General features: G+C 38.6%; 1 protein-coding gene across 2 annotated transcripts in view; it reads left to right on the top strand.

Annotated features, from left to right (window-relative positions):
- Window positions 1-7383: 7383 nt before the first annotated feature.
- Window positions 7384-17725, top strand: part of etv6 (ETS variant transcription factor 6) — a 54004-nt gene continuing 43662 nt past the window's right edge. Inside the window, exons 1-2 of one of the 2 annotated variants that reach the window (XM_034673904.1) lie at window positions 7384-7758; window positions 14334-14463. In XM_034673904.1, coding sequence (XP_034529795.1) covers window positions 7726-7758; window positions 14334-14463 — 163 coding nt within the window. In that variant the 5' untranslated portion in view covers window positions 7384-7725. The remainder of the gene's footprint in view (window positions 7759-14333; window positions 14464-17725) is intronic. The other variant, XM_034673905.1, reaches the window with a different exon arrangement.

Below are 17725 nucleotides of genomic sequence, written 5' to 3' on the forward strand. Positions count from 1 at the left end.
ATTAATGTACTCATTTATTTTAGCATCTTATTTTCTTTTAAAGGTTTAATATTTTAGTGTTTCATTATCTTAGCAATGTATTTTATATTAGTGAATTTAATTTCCTGTGTTGAGTTTTAACATCTTATTTTACCTCCAGTCTTTCCTCATTAAGATATCATGAGAGCGTTTCCTCAGTTCGTTCAGCAACTTCTTTTTTTTTATTTTATTGTTTTTATTACTATTGTTGCATATTGTGTTTTTAACCTTAGGATTGTGGGGTGGGTTTGGGGTCAGGGCTGGGGGTGGGATCTTTTTCTTAATTTATTCAATTTAGATTGTTTTTTTATGTACAGCACTTTGTTTTACAATGTCATTGTATGAAAAGCACTTTATAAATAAAGTCTGATTGATTGATTAAAGACAGCCGAAGGTTATATGTAAATCACAAGTCTATTGGTTTTAAGGAAATAAAGTTAACCCTCCTGTTATGTTTGTTTCTCTGGAACAGCATTAATGTTCCTGGGTCAATTTGACCCGGGGCATATTCAATTATCCAAAAGTGTCAGAAGCCCAAAAAATCCCAATACACATTTTTTTAAATCTAATTTTTAACTCCATTACTAATCATTTAAATCAAGATTTGGTCCATTGGTGTTCTTTAATTCTCACAGATCATGGTTCAATGAGGATGACTGACTCAGTTTTCATTAAAATTAATGTTCAAACTTTTTTTATGTACTTTGGCAAGCCCTAAATATAAATACAATAGTTTTACATGACATTGATTTTTGTTTATTTTATTTTACATTTTGAGTTTTTTCTGAAGTGATGTTGATGCACGACACCTCTTCTGTCATATGCTGCCCAGATTTTTATGCTGCATTTAGCTGGTTTGGAAGGCATATATTGCCTAAAATAGACTTTAAAAAGGGTCACTTTGACCCGCAGCATAACAGGAGGGTTAAATACGATTAAAAGATAGGATACTGTATATTTTCGGTCGCTGACTAGAAGCAACTCAGCACTTTTCTCAGTGCTCCTTTGAAGTGCCTTTAATCTGATTACTGTGTTTTTGCAGTAGGTGTGTAAGATTACATTTGCCACTTTTTAATGCGATCACTGTAATAGTATTAATGTAAGCTGTAAGATTCCCAGCTAATGCCAACACATACCTCGGCTGCAGTAACTGGACTTATTGTGAGAACACAAATTCCTTACAATGAAAAAATAAATCTCTAGTTATTGCCTCATCTCAAACGGTATACTATACAGAATAAAAATAGGCCTATAACAAGATTTTTATACCTATTTGAGCTTCAAAAACTATTCCAGAATGTATGCTTTTGCAATTTAATACTGTAATGCCAATAAAAACTGCATTTGTAGTGTATATTTTGACTCAAATTTGGACCAACAAAATGCTGGCCCTTCAAAATAAAGTGCCTTTACTGTTGACCTCAAAAATTATTGCCCACACCAGTAATAGTAACGTATATAATTTAAAAGGCAATATCAAAAAATCTTATTTTAAGAATTCAAAATGGATTTGAGTACATTTGTTTAAACATGATTCACTGTTTTGTTCTCCTGTAGTTCAATCAATCAATCAATCAATCAATCAATCAATCAATCAATCAATCAATCAATCAATCAATCAATCAATCAATCAATCAATCAATCTTTATTTGTGTAGCGCCAAATCACAACAAACGTTGTCTCAAGACGCTTTTACAATCAGGTCTAGACCGTACTCTATGTTCTATTATTAACAAGGACACACCATCAAGACAGGATAAGATCCAGTCCCATCTTACAGACAGGACTCAGTCTGATCTCATCTTAATCCACCATGAGCAGAGCACCTCACTGTATTTAGCAAGTTACAGTGGCAAGGACAAACTTCCTTTAACAGGTAGAAACCTCCAGCAGGACCAGACTCATGTTAGACACACATCTGCTGAGACCGAGCTGGGGATGGACAAAGGGATTTCATGAAAAGACCCATATGGTTCACACAATTATCGTTGTATTAAGAAATAAATCAACTATAATTAAAAAATATCTCAATCCAATATTTATTCTGGTCTCAGTCTGAAGCATGAGGATATGCATTCATTATCCTCAGCTTCACTTGTCTGCCTGGTGACTTGCAGCAGATTTCCCATCAGCCTCTATCTTCCTGCCCCCTCCCTCTCTGTGAAGGGAATATACACTACATGTTGGAAGCAATTATTCCAAGATCTTTTTTTTTTTTTTTCTCCTTTCTTCTCTTACACCATCTGCCGCCACCAGAAACTCTGAAGCTGGAAGATTCTGCAGCTCTAAAAGAACAGAGCTTTCATTCTGGTCACTGAATCTCATCTAAGCTTCAAACCTGTGGGCAGTTGTTTCACTCCTACATCATCAAACACAAAATGAGGAGATGACCTTTGAAAGAGCAGTGACACCCCCATCTTGTATAGTTTCAAGGACCTGAGGAAACCACAACAAGGAGAAGTGAAGCTGATCTGGAGACCTGACAACTTTCAAAGACATTTTAATTTGGTTTTACTTCTTAATTTGCGACAGATTAGTTTGTTAATTTAGCTCTGTGCACCATCTGTCAGGGAAACATGCCAATCAGGCTGCTTCTATGGGGGAATCTTTGCTGTTCTGATATATTTAATAAACAATGTTTGATATCCTGTGCAATATTACTCTACACCATGTCATGTGGAATACATATTTTATATTTCAAAAGCATGGGCAACAGTACTTTAACTGTTATGTGAAATACCATGTTCATAATTATTATACAAAATAATGTGTCATCTGGTTGGCAATCTTAAATTCATTATTTATTCTATTTCTAAACATTTGATTCGAAATGTTTGAAAATTGTTTTGATTTCACTAGTCATTCATATTTTTGTATTGTAATCTGGAGCAATATGGTACTCAAATTTCCATTGAGATAAATATATATTTTCTAAATAATTTATGACTGTGCACCAATCAAATAAATAATTAAATAATTCACTAATTTTTTTTGCCACTTGGGGGCAGCAGAACGTTCTCTTCATACAATACTGACGTATTATTAATGTATGTTCATGGGGAAAGTATACCATGCAGTTGAATGTGGTTGACGACTCATCCGTCAGAGAGAACAGCAGCATATAAAGCTCCTGTAGGGAGTTTTTAGCTGGTTGTGAAACAAACTGAAATATTAATTATTATATTTTTATAATGTAAAAAAGCAAACAGGACCATTAGCAAGAAGAGTGGCTATTTCTGTACGGTTATTTTAAATGTGAGAGACCACTGGCGGGGGGGAGGTATCAGACCAAGTGATCGACTTCACGCTACTGACACAGCCTTTTTTCAAATAAGCAAAGATTCTTGATGAGCGATATATTTAACTAAGAGAGCGACATGAGACACATTAACTACACATGTGCAAGACAAATTTGGCAAAGACCTCTTTGTCCACTCTGGATGCCAATATTGACACAAGCTGAAAGTTCCTCACTGGAGCTTTAAGTTAAGCCTCTGATGAAATACTCAGAGTGAAAAATGTGTCTGTAACTCCTCCACTATGTTCACCCTCTAATGCTACCTCTGCCTGCTGATGTCACACAAACCAACCTGTTACACTGGTACTCTACATCTCTTTTATTATAGCTTTCATGCTGTGAACTGAGGACCAGGGTAGCTATCACCTATAGTTTTTGAAAATCTCTATTAAAACACTTAAATCTGGCATGCTCTTATGTCTGAAGTCATTTAATTCACAAACCAAAAGATTTTGCAAGACTTAGAATCTTGCAATTACTATTTTACAACACCACACCTCCTAAAACAGCTGTGTGTGCAGTGGTTTGTGTTTGCTGCAGTGATTGAGGTGACAAAGTTAACATGGTTAGTGATAGGAGATAGCAGAATGTGAAGAAGGCATGTCCTTCACTGTTTCAGTGGAGCTACCTGCATGTGCACTTCTGCTAATGGTTTTGTGTGAACACAAAAGGCTCGATCTTTTTACCTTCACTTTTTGAAAACTTCGTCCTGACAGCCCAAAAATGTTCATATGCAGTCAGGGGTGAGCTGATCTTCAATTTTGAGATACATGTGTGAAAGGTACAGTAATTAGTAATCCCTGCATGTCCTTAAATTGTCAAGAAACTGTCAGGAGTTAAGGGGTTAAAGTGAATCAAATCAGTTACATTTCAGGTCAAATAAATACAGTGATGTAATTGAGTTAAAATGCCCAGTTTATGAAAGTATAAGTTCATTGTTGTATTCTCATGTCCTGTCTTGTAAGCTGCTGGAACAAACAAATTTCCCCCAATGGGCGATCAATGAAGTCTATCTATCTATCTATCTATCTATCTATCTATCTATCTATCTATCTATCTATCTATCTATCTATCTATCTATCTATCTATCTATCTATCTATCTATCTATCAATCTATCTATCTAATCAGAATTTCAAGTCAACCTCATCTGAAGTCCAAGATCTAACTGTGAAAACTCTTCCACCATGAAACTGCTTTTTTCATGGAGCTGATCCACTATTAAAAAATGCTGCTCAACAAGTGGAGAGTCTGCCAGTACATAAAAGTACATCTAATGTTTCCAGTACAACTTGATGTACTGATTTCTAGTCACCATGACAACAAATAATTATGCAATGAGTAGGCGTATTCCCTTTGTGTTATGTTTTTAAAATGCAACATCTATTGAGAGAAAATCCGTTATTGACTTTAAGGTGACATTTTCCTACTTTTTAGCAGCATAATTCATATTACAGCACATAATAATTCTGTCCACGTGAAGTTAAAGGTTGTTTGGTTGCGTCTATCTCTTTTTTTTTTTAACTTTATTTATAAAGTTTTGAGTTTACACAACATATAAACATAAACACACACATACTGAACTTGTACAGACAATACCCCACAATAATACCACTCAGCCCCCCTGACCTAGAGTACACCCAAGAAGAGGAACAAACAGAATAAACAAAATGACAAGCCAACAGATAGTAATAAAAAAAATAAACAATTAAATAAACAAATACAAATAAAAGGAGAGATAAGCTTACATTAAGCTGAATATAGAAATTGACATCTATTGACAAGTAGCAAGTAAGACAAAACCTAGATATATTGAGAGAAATGTATTCTTTTTTTAAATTAACAAATAAATAAATAAAGATCTAATGCATAAGCATCACAGGCCAACCTAGTGGGCATCAATCAGCAGGCACCAGAGTCAACTCCTTTACAAATTCAACAAATGGAGACCATACTTTAGGAAATTTGTCAGGGAAACCGATCAGTGTATGTTTAATTTTCTCTAGTTGGAGCAGAGACAGCAGCTCATGTACCCATCTTCTAAAAGCAGGGGTTCCCAAATTTTCAGCCCACGATCCCCAAAATATAGGTGCCAAGACTTGTGACCGCCCACTGTCCCTCACAGTGATTTAATGTGGCTTCATTTAGCTGGTCTGCAGAAAATGACTCTACCTATATGAGCATGTGTCTGTGTTTCCTGTGCTGTTATGAATGAACCTACTGCTACTGATACTTAGGAGTCATCTGGAAAAAAGAAAAGCTGAAATCTCATTACATTTTATATTTTCAAGGTTTTATTTCAAGTTTAGTTGTTGTTGATATTTTCTAATAATGGGTAAAATGTACTATTTTTAAATAACTTTTGTCATTCAACTTTTTTTATTGCTTTGTTCACACAAGTTAACAAATTATATATAAGTAATGAAAAAAACAAAGAGAGAATAAAAAATTAATTAATAAAAAAAATACAATATTAATATTAATAATAATAATAATAATAATAATAATAAACAAATAATAATAATTAACAGTCAGGGCCGTATTAGTACCCCTAGAGGCCCCTGAGCACTGAGGCTCATGTGCCCCTCACATACAGGCACACACTCGCACGCCACACACACACACACACACACACACACATCTCTTCACTTTTTTGTTCGTCCCTTTTCTGTCGCTTGGCGAGTTTTCCAGCACTTCTTTCTGATACATTTTGTTTAAACTTTAATTACACATGATCGGTTCGCTAGGCTGTCGCTGAGCACAGTTCTGCTTCAGCAACGCCCTGTTATACTCTAACACACGTTCACACATCTTAACTGATAGTGGGTCAGGTAAAATGAATTACATTTTTACTACAGACTTTTCATGAGATACATATTTATTACAACCTATAAAGTGCACTGAACTTTGCTAATTAGTCATCACTTTTTTAGCCCTCTGATAGGATGGAAATGCAACTTTTTTCCCCCAACTCCCATCGTGGAGGGCCCTTACGTGCGCAGGGGCCCCTGGGCACGGGGCTGTTAACAGTTCAAACAAAAAGGAAGATAAACATGAGAAAGCGAGGTAAATCAACAAATATATATTATTATTAATAATAATAAGAATAATCAATATTTATAGATTTTTTTTTATAAAACATTCTGGAAGACACCTCACGACCCTCCATTTGTGTCTTGCGACCCCCCAGGGGATCCCGACCCACACTTTGGGAACCCCTGTTCTAAATGGAGGGGGGTTTATTAGACTTCCAATTCATTAGGATGAGTCTGCGTGAGACCCTGAGTGGAAAAGCTCATATTTTTAAAGCAAATCTGGGATCCTTTCTTATCTCATGTGGAGAGGTCAGCTTGCTGTGTGTCTTTGGACTGAGCATCACCATGGTGTGTCTTACTATGTTCATATTATTGCTTTCATCTATTTATTTTTATTATACTTACTTTTGGTCTTATGTTCTTCATTTTTAGAGTTCTATTTAGTTTATCTGCAGAGTATGTGTCTGGTGATGGGTTATTTGTTGTTTTGTATTTCGTATGTCGTCTATGATGCTTCTTAGTTTAAAAAAAAGGAAAATGTACCAACCTCTAATTTTGGATGTGATTATTTTTCTCTGTGAAATCAATAAACCAACTTTGAAAAAAAGGATGAGTCTGCGTGCAGTGAGTGGTTGCGCCTCTTTTGATATATTACGGTAGTGCTTGTACTTTTTGCGCTCCTCGCCGCCTCATTGAATCATGGTGATTAAGCCTGTTGTGTAACCGCATTGGAATTAAGCTTTGATTAAAATATTATGCGTGAGAAAAGAAGTCTGTCAGTCTGTCCGCCTGCAGTTCTCTCAGCTACACCAAGACCTGCTGCGATTTCCTGCTACGGGTTTCCCTTTAAAAGGGGGCAAGGCTCAATGCTGGGAATTCACGTCATTTCGCCGTTTTACACACATCCAGATCAATGAGAGAGACAGAGAGAGAGAGAGAGAGAGAGAGAGAGAGAGAGAGAGAGAGAGAGAGAGAGAGAGAGAGAGAGAGAGAGAGAGAGAGAGAGAGAGAGAGAGAGAGAGAGAGAGAGAGAGAGAGAGAGAGAGAGAGAGAGAGAGAGAGAGTCTTGCTCTTCCAGGAAGGGATTATTAACCAGCACGCTGCCGTCCTCTGAAGGGAAAACACACGCAGACAAAAGAAGTTTTCACTCCTTCAGCCGCGCAGTGATCCACACCAGCAGGTAAATAAAGACAAAGCAACAACACGGCTACATGAAAACAAGAACTTCTTCAACACCGAGCCGAGCAGTCGGACTGCCGCTTCTGCCGCTTCTGCCGCTCCTGCCGTGTGGGTTCCTATAGGAGAGAGGAACGCAGATAAAGAAGAGGGACGCAGCGTAAAAGTGGAAGGACAAGGAGAGAAGTTGACGGGAGATCATGTCTGAATCCTCCTCCTCCGCTGCCTACAAGGTAACACAAGTCTGCTCAATCTCTCCTCTTCGTTTACCTCCAGCAGACACTCTGAACCCTCCTCAGTGTGTGATTATTCCTGCAGAGACTCGTGCCGCTCCGTGCTGCAGATCATGGATCTCCCCGTGAGCACAGCGTCCATTCAGTTTGTTGTGCTAGTCATCTGTTGCTCGCGGCTCCACGCTCTCAGTTCGCCTCCACGCTGCTGTTGCTGCTGCTGCCGCTGTCGCTGATGGGAAGAAGTCGTGACTGTCTGTGACACGCAAAAATGTTTGATTTACCGCCCACCCCCCTCAAAAGTGATAGAAGCGGCTCGGTCAAACCTGTTGTATCTTGCACACAGACGCACTTAGAGACGCCAGTAGTTTGAGAAGCACCGTTAAAACGCGTCCTAAAGAAAGGATCCTCCTGCAGACACAACAACACAGAGCAGCTGGAGCGGGGACAGGCACTGTTGAATTGGCCTATACATCAAGATATAGTAGAGGTGTAACGATTCTTTTAACAACGATCCGATTCGTGGTTGTGGATATGATTAAAGGACGATATTGGTTCATTTAGAACGATACGATCCGAAACGATTCAGTGACTTGAAATTGATTCAGTAACTTTTTAGCCAAAAATTCAACCAGTGTGACTGTGAGATAAATCCCTTGATAATGGACAGTCCTAGATTCCTGATGTTTCCTGTAAGGGAATCAGGTCTAAATTAATTATGGATATAAGCATTGTGTGAAATCCCATGGCGCCTTAGTAGTTGGTTGGATAGATTTGTGGTGTTGCCGTGGTAACTTTACTTGACCTTTTACATATCCTACAAACAGCATCTACATCTTTGCAAAAGCCAAAGTGTTTCCACCAGGGGTGCATCTCGCTCGGCTGGTGGTGAAGCTTTCAGCAGAGTGTCTGCCCCCTGGTGGCTGGCTGCAGTATAGGTCAAAAACTCATTTGAATGGGGGAGCAGTCAAACTTTAAAAAATAAATATACGTGGTACGAATGTTTCTCTCATCCGTATGCTGTGGTGATATGTAGTTAGTATTTGACTGTTTTGTGTTCAAGGCCTCTTTTTCTTGAAAAGTTTCTTTTTCAGTTTTTAGAGGTTAAAAAACGGGGTTTTACTTCCTGTTTCCTTTGATTCACAGCCGCCGCAGAGTGAAACTTCAAAGGACACACAGCGTCTTGTGACGCTACGCTGTAGGGTGGAGCTTATTACATTGGCTTCACAGGCTCTGGCTGCACAATGGCGGCACCCAGGAGAGGGATTTTTTGGCTTCAGAACCATATAATGGAAGAGGCGGAGCAACGCTGTCCATTTTTATTTACAGTCTATGGTATTGATACAATCGATTTATTTCCTTTATAATGATGTTAGATCGATATATGTCGTCTGAAAGGCCAACTTGCTGAGCACAGATCGATGTAGTGCAATATGGTGGAATTGAAGTCACTTATTATTTCATCAATTAAAACTAAACAAAATAGGGGCGCTGGTGGCCTAGTGGTCTAAGCGCCCCACATACAGAGGCTACAGTCCTCCTCGCAGGGGTCGCCGGTTCGATTCCCGGCCGGTCCCTGCATGTCTTCCCCCACTCTCTACTCCCCACATTTCCTGTCTCTCTTCAGCTGTCCTAACAAATAAAATTAAAAAAATAAAATAAATATTCAACACAATAGAACATCTGTCACGATTAATACAAAATGCTAAAAATTTGCACCATTCTGCTCATCATAGACAGAGAGAAGCCACAAACTGGAAAACCTCATACATTAGCCTAACTTCAACACAGGCGCTGTAAAATAGCAGAGATTCTTTGAGGTCAGCATCCAGGAGATGACTGCATCTAAAAACAGCTTTCATGATGGAAAGTTTCACCTTTATTTGTCTTTTAAAGAATCATTATATCCTGCATAGTGGGAAAAGTGGAGCTTCAAATGCTCGTTTTTTTTACAACCAAAAATCCCATATTTGGAGACATCTAAGTCACATTCATGTTTTAAAAACTTCATTAAAGGATGAACCCTGAAACATTTAGCATTTTAGTTCTTGATAAATAACAAACAGATGATCAATTATCAAAGTACTGGTTCTGATTGCATACCAGAACCACCTGTTTTTGCTCCCTTTAACATCCGACATGCTCACTAAAATATCTTCTGATGTCATTCATTAAAGCTCCCGTAAGGAACTTTCATCTGGTTATGAAACAGACTGCAAAATTCAGCTCCTCTGATGAGACAGTTTGCATTCTTCTTTGTTTTATTCATGATAACTGAGTGTGTTTGCATTCTCCACTTCTTCTTGACATGTTAGATTATCGCAATATGAGTAATGAAGTCATTGCAATGAAGAGGAAAAAATATTTCATGCAAACTTTGCTTAGCATGTTACATTTTGTCTAATGATGGATGCCTTGATATTAGGGCCATGCATTCTCACTATTTTGATGCAGCCAGATGAAGTTGAAGCTTGCTTTTTGCTACCACCAGATGAATTGGTAGCAAAGTAAGAGAACATGTTTTTTATAATCTATTTTGGACTCAGCAGAAATAAGTTTCAAACACAAGTGTTGTGTAAGACATCAGAAACAGCAAGAAGCTGACTTATAGCTTTACAACATTTCCTTATTGCAACTTTAAATGATGTAATTGCGTATTTTTCTTATATTGTGCAGGCCTTCTGGAGAGTGTAAACATAACCTTTCCTAACAAAATCTCAAAAGCAAAATGTTAAGCTGTAGGCTGAATTAGGTGTGTATACAGCTTTAAATAAAATGCATGAAGTTTCACCGTTTTTATATTAGAGTTATTAATCTTACAAAGCCACTAATAGACACATCACATAATGCAAATACATCCTGCAAACAGCTTTGTGTAAAAAAAAAAAAGATAGCTTTAACCCTCCTGTTATGTTCGTTTCTCTGGAGCAGCAATACTGTTCCTGGGTCAATTTGACCCGGGGCATATTCAATTATCCAAAAGTGTCAGAACCCCAAAAAATCTCAATATACATTTTTTTTAAATCTATTTTTTTTATCTCCATTACTAAGCATTTAAATAAAAAAAATAGTGCATTGGTGTTCTTTAATTTTCACAGATCATGGTTCAAAGAGGATAACTCACTTGTTTTTCATTGAAATTAATGTTAAAACTGATTTTAATGTACATTGGAAAGCCCTAAATATAAATACAATAGTTTTATATGACAGGTTTTTGTTTATTTTATATTTAGAATTTTTTGAATTTTAAAGTAGTGATGTTGATTAGTTAAAAGGACACCTCTTCTGTCACATGCTGCCCATATTGTTATGCTGCATTTAGCTGGTTTGGAAGGCATATATTGCCTAAAACAGACTTTAAAAAGGGTCAATTTGACCCGCAACATAACAGGAGGGTTAAGAGGTGAAGCGTCTCTTATGATTGTGTTTTTGCAGGATACTAAAAGTACTGCTTTTGTCCACAGGGGGCGACAAAGTGGACATAAATAACCGATCCGTATAGCGGCTGTAAAGTCAAAATTGATTGACATAGAATCAATTTGAAAACCAAGGAAGGAAGTTTACTCAATTACTATGTAAAAGTCTTCATAACTAAAATAAATCCTCATCACTTATTTGATGTTTTTGTGTTTTTAAATCTCAGTAAATACAAAATATATTGATGGGTATAATCATTAGTTGGACACAAGTACAATCATAGGGGAATATAATTTCAGATGCTAAGGTCAGCCTGAAATATCTGAAATAATACCAGCTGTTCAGAGGCAGAAGGTGAAATATGGTGTTCTGTTTATGAGGGATGTGTAGTCATTACTGAGTCTGATGTCACTGCACGATTGCAGCCGCATGCTGCAGAATGAGCCGCTCTTCACCCTGAGAAGTTTCCCCACCACAGCTGTCAGTGGACAGGACTGCAGCCCAGTTCTGCCTCAAATCTCTCTGCGTTTTCTGCAGCATCCTCATCCCCAGATTCGTCCTCATAGCCCCTGATGTATTGCAACTCACCTGACCTTTCTTTTCTGGGCAGAGGAGATTCTAAAAAGTGGATGTAAAGAGAGGCCTCAGCATCTGAGAGGAGGAAATAAAAAAGACTTAGAGATTATTGCTTGGCTTCCACAGGAAATTCCTGGTGCGTACAGTTGGTGTGCAGGTCTCGGAGCGGCTGGGCGGTGAAACTGGGGGAGAAACGGCTAAAATGAAGCTTCACTTCCTTAAGAAACTTAAGTGGCTTCATGCTCTGCCCACATTTACAGGAAAAGAAACCAGTCGACAAAGAGAGGCCACAAACTGGAAAACCTCATACCTTAGCCTAATTTCAACACAGGCGCTGTAAAATAGCAGAGATTCTTTGAGGTCAGTATCCAGGAGATGACTGCATCTAAAAACAGCTTTCATGATGGAAAGTTTTACCTTTATTTGTCTTCTAAAGAATCATTATATCCTGCACAGTGGGACAAGTGGAGCTTCAAATGCTGATTTTTTACAACCAAAAATCCCATATTTCGAGACATCTAAGTCACATTCATGTTTTGAAAACTCAGAACAACTTCATTAAAGGATGAACCCTGAAACATTTAGCATTTTAGTTCTTGATAAATAACAAACAGATCAATCATCAATTATCAAAGTACTGGTTCTGATTGAATACCAAAACCACCTGTTTTTGCTCCATTTAACATCCAACATGCTCACTAAAATATCTTCTGATGCACCAACATTTAAGAAAAATGTCATTCATTAAAGCTCCCATAAGGAACTTTCATCTGGTTATGAAACAGACTGCAATTATTTGTGATCCTCTTTATGAAGCAAACCAGACCGTTAACACCAAGGCTGACAATTTCTGCCGCTTTTTTTAATACCTGTAACCGCTGTGACGGGGTAGGTGTCAGATGAGGCATTTCACAGAATGCTGTAGAAACAGCCTTTTTTTTTTTTTCACTTTCCACTGCAAGTACCACGATGAATGATACATTTCATTGTTAAAAGACAGCAGGTTTTGAAGTTTTGTCAGGAAGCACCAATCAGCTAAGAGGTAAGAAGTATCACTTTAGCCAGAGGGGGCGCTAACACACACAGAGATTCCCTCATAGGTGCGCTAAGTACCAAAATAACCTCCTAGATTTTGTTTCTTCCACACGTGACCTGTATTATGTGTGTGTGGATAGCAAAAAGAAGTCGTGTATCATGATATTTTAAGGCCTCACCATAACATACAACCAAGACTGTATAATAAATGGACGTAGTATCTGTGACGTCACTAGTCTGTTTCTGAAGCACTGTTTTGAAGCCTATCGTCATCACGAGTGCCATATTGGAAATGCTGAACTCAACCTAACGTCTGTGGAGCTAGTGTGAGGCGAAGAGGGGAGCTTAGAGACTCCTGGCTAGTAGCTAGAGTGGTCCCGCCTGTCAGTCAAGTCAGCTGTAAGTCTAATTCAAGCTGCAACCTCTGGTCGCGACAATTGAAGCCAATGCGGAAGTGTTAAAAACTGTAGTTTCTTGAGTGTCCTTTTCAGGCTGGATCCAGAAGTACCAGAAACCACATACAAACCAATTCAAAGAAGCCGATCTTTACAGCAGAAATAAACATGTTAACAGCCTAGTTCAAAAAACAAGTGTAGTCTGGATAGTTAATTTCTCAGTGGCACACACGGTTTCAAAGATATTGAGGTTACGAGTCTTCCAATGAGAGGCACAGCTGACTTGACTGACAGGTGGCAACACTGTAGCTGTTGGCTAGGAGGCTCAAAGCCCGCCTCTTTACCTCACACTCGCTCCTAAGAAGTTCAGCTTTTCCAATATGTCTCCTGCTGACGAGTGGCATCAAAAATCTGCTTTTTTGAATGGGTGTGTATGTTGTTTCTGGTACTCCCGGAGCCAGCCTCTAGTGGACACTCAAGGAACTGCAGTTTTTAACACTTGCGCATTTGCTTCAATTCACTTGGCTGGAAGTTGCCGCTTGCGTACAACTCAGGGATGTTTCCGTTGAGTTTTATTTTGCAGAGAGTGAACAATTTATTTTAAGCAATTATGGAAATGTAAGTCTGTTCATTCCTGGAAGGTAGAAAAGTTTAATTTGCTGAGTACAAATTTCTTCTCTCTGAGTTTCAAGTTGAACAAAATGTTTCTGTTTTTCTGTTTTTATTCATACTTCTTCATTTTCCTTTCATTTCCACTGAACAGTTGGTCATACGTTTTAAAGTGTCACAGATTTGTCTGAGTGAATGAGTTATGACGTGATGTCTCTGAGCCGCTAATGATGTTGTGAATTCAAACTTTGCAAAGATAGCACAGGTCAGTGAATGGGTTAGTGCACTGCAAAAAAAAAACAACACTTAAGATGAAGCATGTTCGGCATTCTGGACATTTGCATCTCCAGAATGTGTCTCCCCAGCATGTCAGGTGTGTTTATTAGAAGCACATACTCCTCTGTGTACAGGGATGAAAACCGAGGCTAGCTGATGCTGTGGGTGCATGTTGAGGTGAGGCGAGTTGGCGTGGGGCTGTTTGGGTTCAGGGCCGGTGCGTTGTGGAGCTTTGTGAGCCATGCTTTGTGTCTCTGTGTCTATTCATAGCAGGAGAGGAGCTCTTTCAGTCCTTCCGCGAACCCGCTGCCAAACTCCACTTCCTCCCCCGTCCATGCTCCCGCCGCGAGGCCAGCCAGCCGAATGAAGGACGAGCCTGCCAGGCTGCCTGCGCACCTGCGTGAGTCACACACACTCACACACAGACACACACACACACCCAGATGAGCAGTGACTCCGACACACTGATCAGCCGGTCATTTAAGTTTAACAGACACATTATTGCCAGCTTTTTTTCATTATCTCTCTCTTTGGATGTTTATTTGTTTATCTTGGAAGTCAGATTTTAATTCAAGCTGTCCCAGGAATCACCTGTCAATCAATCTCTGTGGGCGGGACTTTCACATCTTTTGATTCTCTATAGATCCGGTTTAAGCTTCTGCAGGTTGCGTTATCAAACTCCTAACTGAAACCATAGACATCGTCATCAGAAGAGCCGCCATGAATAAATAAAAATGCAGTGAGATAAAGCTTTAATAGTTAAAACCCTTCACATCCAATTATGACGACACCCACAACATTATCACTGCATGAGCGCCGACCCCTCTCACTGGACCTCTCAGCTGTGAGGCGTTGAGGCAGATCCGGGGGTCAGGCACTTGAACCGTACATGCTTCCACTGCACCAGAACTGACAGAGCTACTGCACTGGAATAACCAACAGGTACACTGCAGGCAGGTACAGATGATGAGGAGAGGAACACACAGGGGCCGGAAATCACAGAGGAAGAAGGAGGAGAAAAAGGGAAGCAGAACTCTTGGTGCTAACTACTTAGAGAACAAAACCCACCCAACGTGGAATAACACATCAGGATCAGCTGGTTCATTCCTCTCAAGGATCATGTTTTCATTCAGCCCATTTCATACACAACATGCTCTCTTTACATTTCTTCTGACGGTTTGGAGGCGTTCTTCAATCTCAGCTAGGTGAATCAGTCCCCTTCTTCTCACTGCAGGAAGAATAATCGAGTAGAATAAAATTAGGTTGGGATTGCTTCCGACGTCTCTGATTTTGTTGTTGATTTAAAAGGCTGGTTTATCAGTGACTGCCGTTCTCCTGTTGATGGGAAACTCAGCCAATCAGGACCTGTAAACTGGATTAGGACCAGGGTTGTCATATGTCAGGAAGAGTGTTATTGACAGAGCGGTGACTTTAAGAAACAAACACTCTAGCTGTGAACGGTACATACCTGCTCATAGAATCTGTGAAACATGGACTCAATCTTGGTAACATCACTCGTTTGTTTCTGATGAGGCACCATGAAGCCCATATATGACAGTCTTCATCATAGAAATGACTCCATTCAGCCTCAGCTGATTGAAAACATGGAGATGAGGCCACTAGACCCTCCCCCTGGCACACGCCTACGGTACACTTATGTATCATTGAAATCAGCCACACTTCCAATTATGCCAATTATGCTAGATCCAACCCCTGAAGAGACAAATAAGGTATACAGATCAATACATCTCGTTTGTAACAGGCTGATACCACCTTTAGTTCTGCTATTGACAATGTTACATGGAGCCTAATGGGGTTTCCTTGGTTTTTGAGTAAGCCTCAAGTGGACACTTGAGGAACTGCAGTTGAGGTTGCTGCTTGCTCTTTTATCACCTCAGCTAAAAGTGGCTTATGTTAGCTAATGTTAGAAATATCAAGAGACTGTTTTCAGCTTGTTATTTTTGCTGTTGCATTATACTTCTTTGAACATGGCTCACTGAAAACTCTTGATTTAAATTGATACATGTGTAGAAAAATATTAATTGCATTTGCAAAAAAAAATAAGCCCCTCCCCCAAACAGATAACAGCTGTGTTGACAGTGTCAGTGATGAAACTGGGGAAAAAATGTATTGCAGTCTGATTATACGGCCAAGATTGGTCAATAGGGATGTAAAGGTGTCTAGTGAGACAGTTGAAAATCAGTAAAAATGAGTGTGTCGTTTTAGCATTTTTTAATCCATGTAAGATTACATTCCACAGCTGTTAAATTAGTGGATGATCTCTCTCTCTTATTCCTTTGAAGAGAGAGAGAGAGTGAGAGAGAGAGAGTGAGAGTGAGAGAGAGTGAGAGAGAGAGAGAGTGAGAGAGAGAGAGAGAGAGAGTGAGAGAGAGAGAGAGAGAGAGAGAGAGAGAGAGAGAGAGAGAGAGAGAGAGAGAGAGAGAGAGACCACTGTTTTTATGTTGATTGTTGTTTTTAGCTGTTTTTATTCACATTTAGAATATTTCAATGTAGCAGAAATGCCTACGGTGTCCTTTCAAAATAAAAGCATGTTTGTTATCAATACAAGAAACACAGTGAGGTGAGGTAAAGCAAAATAAAACAGTTTTTGAGGCAGTCTCTTCAGCAAAAAATTTACTTACTAACTTAATTAACTCAAAAATTGTGCGGGAAAAAGTAACATTTTGTTTCTGACACTAAAATCATGAACAAAGTTAACATTTAACCTTCTGATCTTAAGAAGACATTTGTTTTAAAAACCCACTTTTGAAAAATCACTCGAGCACTTTAATGCACATTTGGACATTGCTGATGTTAATGCAAATGTATTGGATATTGTGTTTTCCATCATACAGCACCTTTGAATTATTAAGACATGCATTTAGATGCAGTCACAACTTAAATTTTTAACATGCAATAACTGCTCTAAACTTTTTTTGTTGAACTTCATCTGACATCCTTTTCTGAGTACAGTGTTGACAGTTTTCTCTGAAGGTGTGAATTGAGAACATTGATTGTATCTGTTTTTAACATCAACTACTGCCATCACTAAGTATAATCAAACCAATCAGCCTGTTTGTGTGTCACCTCCAGCAGCAGCACTTCTGCTTGAGAACAACTGAAGATTTTTTGTTCTGTAGTTAAATACGCATCGGTTTATATATATATATATATATATATTATTTGTTGAAATTGTGCATGCCAAATATCACTTTTCTTCTCTTTTTTAGTCCTCTGTGGTTTGGGGCAGTAAAGGGGCATACACCTATGTTAAATGGGAACATCGAGGAAAAGCTCTGAGGGCATGCTGTTCATTTATTTAATAATAATACCTTTTATTTGTATAGCACTTTTCAATACAAGTAACAAAGTGCTTCACAAAAATAATAAAAACACAATAAAAGCAGAGAAGCAATAAAAGCAAACAGACAGTAAAAGCAGAGATAAAAGGTTAAAGATTCAAATAAATTCACAAAATAAAAGCTTTATGATAAAAGTGTGTCTTTAAGAACACCGATGCAAACAATTCTGCCGTTCAAGAACAGGTTCATGAATCTGCCTCTGACTTCTCACAGAAACCGTCTCAAGGAGACGTTTGTGAATGAGGCCCATTGTTTTTCAAAGTGGGCCAGTGTGTTAATTGGTAATATGCATGAAGCGAG

The sequence above is a fragment of the Notolabrus celidotus genome, chromosome 21, assembly GCF_009762535.1.
Source record: "Notolabrus celidotus isolate fNotCel1 chromosome 21, fNotCel1.pri, whole genome shotgun sequence".
In the NCBI taxonomy this organism is placed as follows: Eukaryota; Metazoa; Chordata; class Actinopteri; order Labriformes; family Labridae; genus Notolabrus; species Notolabrus celidotus.